This window comes from Ambystoma mexicanum, chromosome 2q, assembly GCF_040938575.1.
Source record: "Ambystoma mexicanum isolate Mex_15411 chromosome 2q, UKY_AmexF1_1, whole genome shotgun sequence".
NCBI classification, from domain to species: Eukaryota; Metazoa; Chordata; class Amphibia; order Caudata; family Ambystomatidae; genus Ambystoma; species Ambystoma mexicanum.
In genome coordinates, this window is record NC_090924.1 from 1282889577 (window position 1) to 1282905101 (window position 15525).

General features: G+C 45.8%; 1 protein-coding gene across 2 annotated transcripts in view; it reads right to left on the reverse strand.

The window, feature by feature from the left end:
• Window positions 1-15525, reverse strand: part of TOPBP1 (DNA topoisomerase II binding protein 1) — a 1370800-nt gene that overhangs the window by 173170 nt on the left and 1182105 nt on the right. For both annotated transcript variants that reach the window (XM_069648712.1, XM_069648711.1), the window contains exon 24: window positions 12013-12176. In XM_069648712.1, the coding sequence (XP_069504813.1) occupies window positions 12013-12176 (164 nt within the window). The remainder of the gene's footprint in view (window positions 1-12012; window positions 12177-15525) is intronic.

Genomic DNA, 15525 nt, shown 5'->3' on the forward strand with positions numbered 1-15525 from the left:
ATGGTTCTACACGAATTTCGCAATGCAGCACTGGACATCATGTTTCTTCAGGAGACTAGGTTAAGGGAAGGAGATAAACACCCACTGAAAGGGGGGCATTGGTCACATTTACTGGGCTTCTAGTGGTGTCAAGAAGGGGGGTGTTGGTATACTCTTACAAAACGGCTGCGGCTATCGCAGGTTAAAGTGAACAAACTGATGGAAGGTCGACTTGTAACACTGTACTCTAAGGGGTTCAGATGGTGATTGCATTAGTATATTCCCCTAAGTAGTGGCAGGCAGCATTCAATGGTCTTGCTCTGGATGAAGTGATGATCCTGAGTGGGGAATTGGTTGTTATAGGAGGTGATTTTAATTCATGGGCAGATGCGGAATTAGACAGGGCCTCAATGTGTACAGTGACATGGCGATGTCGACTGTTAAGTAAGGGAGCAAGGAGAAAATGGGGACGCAGTCTCGAAGAGGCCGCCTCCGGAGTAACATCTCCCAGTTAGAAGAAAGAATGCATGAAGTAGGCAGTAATGAAGAAGGCGACCTCCTGGTCCTCCAACAAAAGCACCTGCAGTGGGGATGGAGGACACAGCGAGGAAGCAGAGATTTTTGAAGCAGCAATACTATGAGAAAGGCGACATAGCAGATGCCGTGTTGGCCGCGGGCACTTGGGCACAAAGAGCCGAAAGATGGGTCACAGGGGTGCACAATGATACAGGGCAAATGCACACTACACCCAAGGGGAGGTGGAAGGCTTCATGTAGTTTTATGAGGGACTGTATAAGAATGCGGATCGGCGAGGGGGAGACAGACCATTATCTAGGCGGTATAGTGTTAGGCAGAAACCTGTGCAGTTCCCTTAGGGATCCACTGCAAAAGATTTAAGACTACAGGTGGTTGGCAGTAAACCTAATTGGTAGAAGTCCGTACCACCCAGATTTACCTGGTAGCTGTGGCTGAGCAGTCAGACCCCTCTCAAGAGGAGTTAGGCAGTATATAGAGTATACACAATAGGTACAGAGATACAGTAGCACAAGCAAACACTGACCATATCTTTGGTGTAAAAGTATATAATTATTATTCATAATTTATTTAAAGGCACACTTGTAAATTACACTAGCACAAAGAGAGGTAAGTAAATTCAACACAGTCACTATTATATATATACAACCCTGATTACTTATTAGACAAGCCTTAATGAGAAACACCACTTATTTTCAGACAGCGGTGAGCGCTTAACATAAGATGGCACTCTAATAAGTTATTAAAAAGGGAGGGAAAAGTCAGAGTTATGAAAGCACACACATTTCAATACTTTTCAAAGAACCACAGTGAGGCAGGTTAGGCAAAGTCTACTGGAGAGCAAGGAAGTTCAAATGCCCGGACCACTCTTAGAGAGAGCAAGCGAAATGTGTCCAGTGGGGTTATGCCCAAAGAGTCTTGGTAGATAGTTCACAAAAGATTGAGATCAAGTCAGGAAAAGTTAGTTAACAGGTCCCAGGCTGACCCAGGTTAGAAAGTCGAGGATTTACGGTCACCCCGAACGATCTGTCGCAAGGGAAGCCAGGCGGGACACAGTACCTGAAAAATGGAAGAACGCTCCAGCGGAGGCAGCTGTTCCTGGCAGCGGGTGCAAGTCGGTGTTTCGTCCAGAGAAAGAGGAGGTCTCGACGTGGAGGAAAGCTGGAGGTCGTTGCGCTGCCAGGGATGAAACCAGCCGCGGAGTTTCCCGGTTACAAGGCACCACCCTTTTCTTCGCAGTAGTGGTAAACCGTGGTATTCCGGTTGCCGGGGTGCGAGATAGTCCAGGAAGGCGAAAAGACGGGCAAACTGGTTATCTCCACCAGTCAAAGGAAGAAGACTCTCCGGGCTGCAGATCTCCTCTGTCGTCGGGAAAAGTGGTGAGACGGTTCAGCAGGGCTCCACGGTGGTGTCGTCATTGCAGGTCGGCTCGGCTTCTCCCTCCTCTGATTCTTTAGGTCCTGTGGCGACTTCTGAAGTTCCAGTCCCCAAAGCCCTGCTTTTATGCAGAAAACCCCCATTCATTCAGCCTAGCTGTCACTCAAACATGCTAAGTGGGGAGCCGGGCGGCTCACCACTTGGGCCAATCACACAAGATTGCGACTTGAGTTGCCGAGGCAACTCAGTCCAGAGTGCCTAAACCCCCTGCCGCACCCCCTGTGGTACCCAGACAGAGTGGCACCACTTTTGGAGGCTTCTGTGGAGAAGCCCGCTAAAAAGTGGAACAAAGGGCTCGAATTGGGTTGGAGTCACAGAAGCGAACACAGATGCCATTTTGGAACCAAGTTTCAGCAAAAAATACCAACCAGTGAATTTATATTAATTTAATAACCCAGCGGTATGTTCGAGGCTATTTTAAAAAGTGGTAGCCTCAAACAATGGGAAAATCCCATAGGAATATATTCGCGGTCGAATATAAAAAGTAGTATCCACTGCCACCAGCCAAAACTTGGTCGGGGGGGGACTGGACAGTGCCCCCTCGAACAACAGACCTCGGGGCAATCGAATTGCCCCGACCAGTACGTCCATAATATGATGGTTTGTACTGGTTCTGTTCACAATTTGAGACTAGTAAAGCCAATGGTGACTTTACATGCCCTGTGAGACAGTAGTCAGTCCCAGGGTATGGAGTCTATGTTTGAGGGTCGCTACGACACCCCTGGGTTACTGCACGGAGGGTGCTGTGTAACCCACATATCAAAAACACATGAAACCCTATGGGGAAAAGGACCCCATAGAACACATACAAAGTCAAAGGAACACCTCAAATCATGTCTAAGAGTGGGAGGGAAAGAGTCTCACTCTTAGCAGGAGAAAAAAATAAACCCCAAAAATCCAGCAAAGCTGCTGGGGGACCCACTAGGTTTGGGAAATTAGCCTTCACAGAGAATTCTCCCTAACAATGGTAATGGGGTGGGGAGAGGGATTGAAAAAGGCTGTTCATGTTATTTGTCTGGCAAAAACTAATTGAGAGTTAATAAAACACAATCTACAGGGTATAGAGATGGCTAAGATAACAAGGGAGGAATCTATACTCCTGGATAATCCTATTACAACAGAAGAAATTCAAAGTACTATTGATAGTTTACCTTATGGGAAAGCACCAGGAGAGGATGGTTATATAATTGTATTTTATCAAAAGTTTTCAGACGTTCTTCTCCTGTATCTGGTTAAGCTATTCAATAATATCCTCGAAATAAGAAAGGCACCACTTTTGTTCAGCAAATCCATGATCTCTTATTCCAAAAGTGGGTAGGGATCCCAAGTACTGTCAGTCCTATCGCCCAATCTCTTGATTGAATCTGGATGGGAAGATTCATGCTAGGATTCTGACCTCACAATTTGAAGTGATGCTGTCCCATCTCATACATCCCGATCAAGTAGGTTTCATACATGGGAGACAGGGAGAGAATACACTGCGCAAAAAACACCAGATCTGATGCGGTATACCCACGAACATAGGGAAGACCATGTGCTGCAGTATTGATGGTGAGAAAGCATTTGACAAGGTAGAGTGGCGGCTCGTATTTGCAGTTGTTAGAAAATTGGGCTTGGGAGGTCACGGTATGAGGTGAATAAAGGCAATATATGAGAATCCAACCGCTCAAGTTACAGCAAATGGGAGGACTTCACATTCTATTTGTCTAGGGAGGGGGGCTAGGCAGGGCTGTCAGTTATCGCCTTTACTGTTTGCCATCTCGATAGAGCCACTAGGGATAAAGATCAGGCAAGTCAAGCAAGTGGAAGGAGTTCAGATTGGTGGGGTGGAATATAAAAAGTATGCCAACGACGTACTACTTCACATAAAAAAACCTGAGTAATTTGCTTCCGCAGTCGGGACAAATAAGTCAGTCATATTCCCCTATTGTTCAGACCGTGAGCAGTCAGTTGAAGACCTGCAGAGACTTGAGATCCCCATACAGAGGGATGAGATGAAGTACTTTGGGGTGAGGATTACGAAGGGCATGAGGAACCTCTAGGAGGCAAATTTCCGTCCATTGTTGAATAACATTTTCAGGCCTGGAGGTGTGGTCCTAGCTGGCTCTCTCTTGGCTGGGTCGACTTAGCGAAGTTAAAATGACATTGCTTCAGAATGTTTTGTATTTGTATCACATGCTCCCCATGGAGATTCTTTTGGAACATTTCCAAGAGCAGAATAATCCTCTTCATATGGCAAGATCAAAAACAGTGGGTGGCCGAAACCACCCTGATGCAACCAAAGGAAAGGGAAGGAGTAGGGTTGCTGGACATGTGCACTTACTATAGAGCCATACAGTTTAAGGCACTGATTTCACATCTGTGCGCAGATAAAGATAGGCAGTGGGTTGCATTTAAAAAGTACTTAATGCGCCTTGTCTCATTGGGGGAATGGCTATTAGCACCAGCAAAGGCCATACCTCTGAAGGTTCAGAATCACAAGATATTTGGCCGTGTTTGAAAACTAGTGAAATGAGAGGGGTCACTTTGCGGCCATCAACTTTAAGTAATATATGCCCCCCACCAATACGAGAGGCGATTGCAGAGCCACTTGGCCATCAGGAATTGTTTGAAGCAGGATTGGAAAGTGTAGGGCAGTTGGTGAAGGGTAGAACATTTTTCCCACCGGAAGTACTTCAGTAAGGACAGCACATAGGTAAACCGTCTTGCTTTAAGTATTTACAACCAAAATGGGTTCTGGTGTCAGAAAAATTAAAGGGGGGGGGACTACAAAGAGTTGAACACAGAAAACATTTAATGTAATGCCACAACTACAAGCGCTGATTTCAGGGATACATAGGACTCTGCTATCGGCAAAATGGGGTGGAACAGACGCCTATAGGAAGAGGTAGGAAAGGGACTTGGGCATGGAATTGGAAGAATGCCAGTGGAGCTCTTGTGCCTAAATGCCCATAAAACATCGATAGTGTCAGAGTCGAGCGTAGAGTCAGTCTACGTCAGTCCACTCGAAAATGTGTCCAGAGAGGAGCTGCAGAGACGTGACCCGGCTTAATCCCTGAATTCAAGCACTGTCACCTTAAGAACCCGTGTATTGTGGGCGGACTCTATAAAACCCCTACTCAGGCGCAGAGCGCGCATGAAGTCGTGCGTAGAGTCAGTCTACGCCTGGCCGTGGCTGTGAGCAGTGCAGTGCTGCTCGTTATGACTGCACAATCAGGCCTGGGGGGGTCAGGCGGGCCCCAAACCAGACGCCAGACCATTCAACAACACCGGATGCAGAATCCGTGAACTGCTTTAAAGGCAGACTCTGGTCCCGATGCATCCAAGGTAAGCACCGTCGTACGAAAACAAGTGTTAAAGAAATCATTGGAACATTGTCAACAACCAGAACTCACTGAATGCACTGATTTACCATCTGACTCCACGATCCCCTCAGTAACGGGTAAAATCCCTGTAGATTCATCTGTGGCTAGTTTGTGTTTATCAGTAAATGAAAAAGGGGTTGGGGAAGAAAGAACTAAGAACGGTCCTTCTGCACCACTTGGTAATCCGGATTGTCAGCCGACCCAAGCTCCCGCTGATTCCAACGCTGTAGCGCAGTTTTCTTTGGTCCTCGAAGCCGCTCACAAACAAATGACGCAGCGTGTGTGAGAGCGAACCTGAAGAAGCAGCTGTGTCTGCCTGGTTAGATAAAGTTGTTTTGCACACTGACAATCCACTACAAAGACCTCTATTAACATTACTCGATCTACCTCCCATTGATTCGAGTCTATCAAGAGCAGTTTCACCTACTGATACAACGTTGAGGTCGTCGAAGCAACTCACTTCTGAAACAGCTGACAAATTCTTCTCTCCTTTCGAATTAACGGATGTGGAGCTAATGGAAGCTTCCCAAGACGACGTTGGAAACGAAACCCTGAATGATTCCATAGTAACAACGCTTACAGTCATGCCAGTTACCCTCGCTGAAAACGATGACATATTCTTGGCTGGCTGCTCGTCAGTTGCCAACATGGTCAGACAGAAAATCCATCAATTGAAAACGAAAGAACAATCTGAAGTTTTCAACCAAGTGGATAGTGTAAACATAACTTTACAAAGAACGTCACACGGCATTCCTAACTACACACAGTTCCGATTTGCCGAAGAAGATGTGATGCCACGCACTGGCCATCTACCACTAGGCCGTGCGTACCCTACTGCAAATCAAAGACTTCCAGTTGATCCACATTGCCGTAATAACGACGCTAATACTGAACAATTGAAAATATCTCGAGGGGAGTCCAGTTGTGTCTCGATGGGAAAACGCCACAATATTGGCCTAACATGTGACAACCGATCTTTGAACGGTGTAGCAGATCGATCTTCAAGCACATTGCACTCCAAGCTTCGAGTGCAATCCCATAACAAGAACTCATCGAGTCTACAGAGAAATGGGGGATCACAGTCAAATTCATTGCATTTATTGCAAGACACCGTGACGAACGAAATTGGGAATTCATCAACAATCAGCGACCCACAAATTGTTTGCACACTTGCTCAGCTGACAAGACTGATTCTGAGTCGAAACCCAGTCTTTCCTGAGCTGCAGCAATGCAGATATACAACAACGTTTTGGCAGCCTCATCTGCAGCTTTACTTCCATTCTTGAAGATGTATGAGTCTCTGCACGAGGCATATAAAGACCAGACTTCACTCATCACAACGTTAAAGGAAAAGATGGATAACTTTGACTCTGTAACAAACTTTTTGCAAACCCAGCTGACACAAGAAGCAGAACGCACATTGCGTTGGCAAGAGCGACTAAGCGATCTCGCCGCACGCCATCACTGTTAGAACGATACTTTATCGGATGGCTTGCTTGATGCCGTGAAATGGATGCGACATTCTTCTGTTATGAAGGGTCTAAACATCGAGTCACAAAAAAATCCTTCAACGTCTGCTGTAAATCCAGACGTAAATTCTGCCGGCATGCGCCCAAAACCAATTCAAGACCCGAGCAAATTACAAGAACGACCAACAAACAGAACAGATGTTGCATTGACATCGAGGCCCATTGCTCAAGCAACACTCCCCCCTGGTGCGGACACTTCAGCTGGAATAACAAATTTGGACGCACCTTGCCATGCACCTTTCCCTGTCCAAACGATGAGTCAACAAGCCAAAGGCCAAACTTCAAGCTCAATCTCTGTGATGCCTCTGGTCTCTTTTGGAATCTTTGAAAGTTCAGCTAAATCGATAGAGGCCACCACGAAGCTGGTTGACAGAACTCCAATCTTACAAATCCATCAACCAGTGCTTGGGAAAGGAGGACCCATTACCAAGAAAAGTGTACGATCTCTGAAGTCACGGAATTTCATCAGAAACGTATCTGCAGACGCCAAGTCAGGTCTATTCAGCCAAACAGACCCGCCCAAACCGGGCGTTCAAAAAATCGCTCTTGCTGAGGACAAATCTACAAAGGAGCCTGGTCGCATTGTTGTACCTCCGAGTAAACGACAGATTCGACTCAGCCTCGGAAAGCATCACAAGTAAATCATCTAGAACCACGATTGACATCTGTGATCTCTCCACATACTCTGATGAAATCTCAAATGATCAACCCACATTTAATCCCTGTGTGGCCCTTGAAGCATCTCACGCTGGTCCCCCGCAAACCTCAAAATCTGAGGTGCGTTGGGACAAGAAGTCTGACTATAGGTCAATGGTCTCTGGGCAAAGTTCTAAAATGCCGGTACTACTGAATCCCAAATATACCAGATCTCAAGAAAACAAGCAAGTCCGCTATTCCTCACATGCCTCTTCATCCTTAAGTCCTGGCACAAGTTCCTTGAATTGTAAACTGAGATTGCAAAATCTACATCAGGAAGATCATGACTTGAATTTGAATCGCAACAATGTGCTGAAATTATTCACTTGCATTCCATCGCTTCGCACAATAACGTCAGACGATATTCGAATTGTCGAGTATGCCACTGAAAGGTGCTGTGATCAAGTCCTGTTGCATATCACCTCAGCTTCAGTTCGTAACACTATTCTGAATGCTTTAGACGAACGGTTAGTTTTCAGATTCGACATATCCGTTGAACCGACGAGCATCGGGCCTGACACGCCTAGCACTAGTCTGAGAAGTGCCTCTCTCAGCAATCAAGAGCAAAGACGCGCTGACCTACGTCGAGCAATGTCAATTTCAGACACCAAATGACCGCATACAAACCAGGCCGCTAAAAACGTCACTCATAAGGACATTAGCCATCAGCGACCGCAAAGGAGTGTATGCGAGAATTTTTATCCTGGAACAGAGGATTCATTCACCTATTTAATAAATTTGATGTAGAGTTGGAAAAGGTCTGTCATCTGCCTCCAGGAGACATGGTTGAGTGAGCCACCGTCCAGAGACGGATTCTTGATCCTACTAAACCCTGCAATTAAAAACGCAAAGGGACGTCCTTCTTCCGGCTTATTGATGATGATGATCAGGATAAATATTTGGTGGCGGCTTATCGACTTGTTCAGTCCCAATCCTTTTGTGCAGGGCGCCTTGCTTCAATCTACCAACGAAAACCTTGATACAAGGAAGCACCTGCTCATCCTAAACGGGTATTGGAACCCGAAAAAAATAAGCACAAAGTCCTTTCTCGAAGCAATGATTTTTCACATTGACAAAGCCTTATTGCACCATAAGACCCTATCAATAATCTGTGCCGGCGACCGAAATTGTACATGGTTCAAATATGACCTTGTCAACCAGCTGTTCAAATTGTTACCCTATGATGAAGTAACCAGTCGCGGGCATCAGTGGAGCCAGGCACTATGCAACCACAACTGTAACATGGTCAACGGACACATTCCAGGTGATCAACCGCCCCAGCAAACGTGGTCTGCCCATAAAGCGCAGTCAATCATTGATTATTTTTGGGTTTCCCAAAATGTATTCGAAAAGGACTTGACGCTCACAATATCTACTATGTCAAACAGTGACCACACCTTCTTCGGCTGGCTTGTATGGTGGAAAGGACAAGCGAAAGAAGAAAACACGACATTCCAATTTCTGTAAACACTGGTGGTAATCGCCTTAGGATTGACAGTTCTAAAATCCAGAAAGTCAGTCAGAAATTTCTCCACGACGAGGTAATGTCGGTTGACTATGTTCCCTTACTTTCAGACTTTGTCACTGTGAAAGTTTCGAATTGCATCATGGGTCTAAAACACAAACATGTGCCGTCTATGATACTGACTCAAGCCAAACAGGCGATGCAACGCGACGTGAGAATTTTGAAAAAGCCTCGAAACGCAGCTACCAACGTTATTGCTATCAAAACTGCAATTCACAAGCGTCATCAAGTATATCAAAACTGGTTAAAATCTCAAAAAACAATAATTGAGCAAGACAAAGCCGAGATACTAATGAAACATCTAGTCCAGAAGAACTCACGTAAAATCTGGGCAATTTTGAATACAGGTAACTCAAAACATCAATCTACCCTGTCCAATGGGATTGACTCTGCTCAATGGGAACTTCACTTTGCAAAGCTCTTTAGCAACCCATTCCATGAAGTAACTAGAGTTGCAGAACATAATTTGACATCATGGGGGCTGCAAATATCAGTTGAAGACATCAGAGCTGCAATACGGACCTTGAAAAACTCACACGTAGCAGGCCCAGACCTAATAACAAATATGCTGAAAAAGAATGAGGAGGAATGGGCAATTTTCATCGAGTCATTGTTTTCACAACGGTCATCCTCAATGACGATGCCAGTCTCTTGGCGTGAAGCAATCATCGTCCCCATTTACAAAAAGGGCAATCGGGCGGATCCCACCAACTATTGCCCGATTGCCCTGCTGGACACTATAGGCAAAATCTTTGCTTCTTTCTTACGCCAAAAGCTAGTAGAATGGTCAGTGTCTGAGCAAATTCCTGACATTTGGAAAACTGGTTTTACCCAAGGTGTCGGTGTGGATATAAACCTGTTGTTATTAACCATACTAAAGCTTGAAAGTTTAAGGGCAAAAACACGACTATACTTGGCTTTTATTGACCTACGTGGTGCTTTCGACAGCGTCAATCGCTCCAAACTATGGCAAGAATTGATAAACTGGAACTGTCCCAGTAATTTGATTGAACCCATCAGAGCACTACATTCAGAAACAGTCATCAGCATAAGACTAAACAATCAGGGCATCCTATCTAACCAAATATCAACGAATATGGGAGTGAAACAGGGATGCCCATTGGCTGCCTGGCTATTCAAATTGTTTATTTCTGACATCCCAGTTCATCGCAAAAACGTGCAATGTTTTCCACCTATACTAAACAATACTGAAATCGGATGCATTATATATGCCGACGACGTGCTCCTTCTAGATCGGACCCAGATAGGCTTACAACGGCAACTAACAAATTTACATGAATATTTGAATGACAACGATTAAGCGTTAAACACCGAAAAAACCAAGATCGTCATTATTGGTCGGACAAACATCAAAAAACAAACACCATTTATGTGGAAAATTGACAAACATCTGGATGTAGTGAACTCAATATGATATTTGGGAATCACATTCAACAGTTCACTTTGCGAACATCATTGGAAGATCGACATGACAAAACGAATGATTCAGCATACAAGGCCAGAAGCTGAATAAAACCTACGAGAAATTTACATTAGCTCCCGTTTTGACCTTCTATGCTCAAAAAGTAGTCCTGGCCATCACCTTTGGGTCAGATAAGGTATGAACTTTCATTAAACTCTCTTCACGCCTGCGTCATGTGGAAATCTCCAATGGCACTGCGGAAGATGAATTTGATTCCCACATTGCCAGCATTTCAAATTTTTTCCACGAGACCGGGCTCAGGAAATCAAAACTTTTAGAAGAGTGGAAACAAATCATGGAACTAATTCTACTCGGTGCCGATCTGGCTTTGAATGACCTCATAATGAGACCGCAATCTGCAAAAAAAAGTTTGAACATTGGTGTTGGATCCAGAACAATGACCAACGTCTCAAGATGTCGACTACCTTAGACTCTGGAATAGGGTTGACTATTTCGACTGCCACAGATGCAATCAAAAGGCCACTTACTGGCACATGTGGTGGACGTGTCCGAGGGTACATAGCTTCAGGAAAGAAGTATTTGGATGGAGCAAAGAGTTAGATGGGAAAAATGTTGCCTAGATCCGTTGCGGTTATTATTTGGACTAGAGGTTGTAGACAGAGTGGAAATGCCTGAATTTCACTCTCCTAGCAGCAAGGGCATGCATCGTTATAGGTTGGAAGCGGCCACCCTACCTGGTGAAATAATGTCGGCACTAAAACCAAAAGAAATCTATGAAATGGAAAATATTACAGGGTCCCTTCACAACTTGCAGACATCTAGAGAGAAGGAATGGATGGCCTTTCTTACAAAGTATGGTTCATAAACTACACCGATATATGGGGGGAGATTTCAGGTAAGAAAAGTATTTGCGAACTTGCAATGTTGAAGGTTTACATTATTGGAGTGATAAGATGCGTAACAGCAAAAGAAAATAAAGAATTTCATTTTTTTTTTTTAAAAGGAAGACTTGGTTCTGTCATAGCACCAAAACCTGTTGAATTAAATCAACGTCTTCTAAATTCATCTGCAAGTTCAGTTTAAATGGAAAGTGGAAAACTGTCACAAACCCATCTAAATTCTCTGCCATGTGCAGTTCTAGCCAACTTCCCTAGCAGCAGCCCACAGCCACCCATTAAGGCTCTAATCAAAATGAGAACTTGATTCCCTTACAGAATGTATTTGTATCTACAGAACAGCTGTGAGAAGAACAGGAGAAACCGAGGGTAGCTCGCACTTTGGATAGTGTACACAGGCCTTAACACAAGTACTAATATATTTGTTTCAAGCATGATTCACTCCACATTAAACATAACACTGTTCTCCCCCCTCAACCACACCATTACTCCTCATGTTTCTTTGTCCTGCACCCAACTAGAGCGTCAGTCTGTTTGTCCTCTTTCCTAAAAAATGATTGACAAACTAAGTGACCAATGACATTTTAATAATTAGATTACTGTTCACCTGCACAAAGTGTCCCACTGCTCTACAGGATTCCAGGTAGGAGCGATGAAGCACCCACTTTCCAGCTGCCATTGAGGCCAAGTATTTCTCATTTCGTAGAGGATGCCCCACAATGATGTGTGTGCAGCTTGGATCAAAGCACTGCTTTTCAAGCACCACCCCACCTGAAACACAATGAAGGTAGAATTTAGATTTAAGTTGTGTATTAATTAAATCTATAACAGTAATTACGCTTATATCTGCATGAAAATAATACTAAATATTACACATCCTTTTTACAACAGTACTGTTAGTTCTACAACTGCTTAAAGATCTACATGAAATGCACACCCTTTAGACTAACCATGAGCAGAAGTGAATAACGTTTTAAAAAAGAAAAGCCAGCAGGGCTCTGACAATAAATCAAAGTTACTCACTGTAGTACTCATAGTCCAGAGTCACCTTTCCTCCATCCTTGGGGACTGTACCAGAACCTTTGGCAGCATAGAAATTGAGCTTCCCCTTTAAATTTAGTATAGAATGCAGGGTCGGGCCTCTGGCGTGGGAACGCCCCGCCGAGGAACCACCCTCTGGCACCTCACCTCAGTCCCCATTGAACACATCGGACACTTTGATATCTGGCTACACTTACTCTACATTAGCCTCGGGCATACAAGTGGGAGAAGGTGGGTATGACGTATTGAGGAAAAGGGACTGAGTACTCTAGACACTACAGTGAGTAACTTTAATTACTCATACTTCCTGTTTCCACCAGGCAAAACCATAGGGTGGAGCCGTGACCAACCGCCTCATATCTAGGAAGAGTTCCTCAGAAATGCTTGCACAAACTCAGCATTGTGCCTGGAGCTGGTGTCCAGGGTATAGTGCTTGCAGAAAGCGGACTCAGTAGCCCAAGTGGATCTACATTATCCAACCGCGGCGGATTTTACCGCGGCCAGAAAGTTTGCATGAGAAATGTGCAAACCACAAAAGGTTCGCACATTTCCCATGCGAACACACGTTAAAAACCCCTACATACCCACACCCCCAGCCACATCCACAACACACCACACCACACCCATGACACACCCCCCACCCACACCCACACCCCCCAAAATAAACAACCCCTACTTACCTTTTTCTTCACGCAGAGTCCCTGCGGCGCCAGTTCCCTTTCACTTCCGTGATCGGGAACCAGCGTCCTTTTTTATTTTTTATGGGGGCTGCAGGGGTTTTCCCCACAACCCCCGCCCCTGTTTCTTTCCCCAGGAGTGCTGCCGGAGTGTCCCCCGCAACACTCCGCTCACTAGACTGCACAGTATAGATCGGGCAGAAGGAGCAGTGGAATTGGAAGCCTGTCCAACTGAGACCCCATCTCCTGATCCCAATTGTCCCCAGGTGGAGCTGTAGGCGCCTCATCTTGAGGCGGGCGAGCTGAACTGTGAGCATGCAGGACGCCATCAGTCCCAGAAAGTGCTGGAACCACCATGCCGAGGTGGTTGAGTTGTCCAAAAAGTGCCAGATCGCCTTGCGAAATGAGAGGAGGCTCTCAGCAGTGCGACGCACCCGCTGAACTGCTGTGTCCGAAAGCGCCCCTATTAAGAGCAGATCCTGGCAGGGGCACAGCTATGACTTCCTCCGGTTGAAGGAAAAACCCAGCTGACGAATATCTGCCAATCTCTGGCAGGAGTGTACCACACCCTTGGGTGAACTGATCCTGACCAGCCAGTCGTCCAAATAAGGGTATAGGTGATGGCCCTCTAGGTGGAGAAGACCCGCCACTCCGTTCATCAACTTCGTGAAGACACAAGGGGCCATTTTCAGGCCGAAATTAAGCCCCTTGTACTGGAAGCCGTATGTTACGCTCATCTGGTCTCTGCGGAGGTGTTGGGGCACGGTTGCAGCACCCCCTGAACTTGATTCACCCCCTTTAGGTATCTCCCTCAGTAGAAAAGCTGTGAGTGATGGTACGTGGTGATACTGCTCCTGTGAATTATGGAAGATAAGCTCTCCGTCCTGCTACTTCTGGCAGGGGTGCGTCGAATGGGATCTAGTTCCTTCACCGATCCCTGATAAGGATTAGTCCAGTCCAGCTGCGACTATGCTTCTCCTTATGATTAGTAAGTCTTTCTTGAGCTCTTGTGATGCTGTTCGTTCCGTTTAATGTCTTTATATGTTGCTACTATTTATGCCTGCAAAAATGTTTCTCTTCCATTTTCTTCCCTTAGATGGAAATGCGGCCTCAGGGCAGCTGCGAGACGCGGCCGGATGGAAGATGGGTGCTACTGCAATGCTTGACAGTAGGTAAGTGATTGTTTAAGGAAAAGCACGAAGTATGGCGAAGCGCAACCTTAAACTGACTGTTTTTTCGATGTCTAACCTTGTCTTCTGTTTTTCCTTGAAGGCGCTGCTGTCGACCATGAAGCGTGTCATGTTGCGGTGCCAAGATGAAGATTTCGGCGTTCCAGAAAGTGTAAAGATGAATACTTAGAGATGTACAGGTAAGAACAGCTTCCCCCAGTTGGTATGTATGCTGGCAGGAAGCAGGATCTTCAAAGGGAAGTCTGACCTCAGGCGACAGTGAGCGTCACGCTGCTTGCAAGTGCAGAATAACGCGAATCGTCTGTCTTGAGGATCAGGGCAGTTTATATAGCTGAGATCGTGGCCACGCCCATAAGGGCTGGCTTATCAGCCACACCCTGCCACTCCTAGAGAGTAGGCAATCCATTAGCAGCCACACCCAAGAATACCCTTGGGGCTGCTTAATGGATGGAATGTTCAAGGTTAATGCATCCTGCTTAATGGATGGAATGTTGAAGGTTAATGCATCTGAAGTGCTATGTCCATAATACAAGCTTTTTGGTGTTAAATGGATGTACTTGTTTACTTTTGTTCAAAGGCGCAAGGACAGTGTCCACCCAGGTCTCCTGTGCTTGCGACCCCCTGCATGCCTGTGCCCCTGTTGACTTCATTACCATGACAGCGTGCGTCTTAATCGTGAGCTGCAGAAACATCCGATGCAGCTGGTAGATGGGGACATGCAGGTATGCATCCTTGAGGTCTAGTGAACACATCCAGTCCCCTGCACACAGAGACTCTTCTATGTGCGTGGGAGTAATCATCTTGTAACGTTTGAGCAGTAAAAAGATTTAGAAATGACAGGTCCAGGACTTAGCTCAGGCCAGCCTGGTTGTTCTTGGGTACCGCAAAAATCCTGGAGTAGGAACCGGAACCCTTGTCTAACTGAGCAACTGGTTCCACTGCCTGCATGTTTAAGAGCGAAAGGACCTCTCGTAAAAGAGCCGGTGACCCAATCTGACGAAGAGGAGGAGTGGATGGAAGAGGAAAAGGAAGAGGAAGGCTGACGTCAGTGGAGATCATGGAAAGGATCCAAGGGTTCTTGAAAAGACGCAACCAGCTGTCCTGGAAAAGAGCCAGTTTGTCCCCTACTGGGGAGCTGTGTTCTCAGACTGTGACGTCACTGTTCCTGTGTGTCAAGGCGGGAGCAGAGGAGGGGGAGCAGTAAAACCTGCG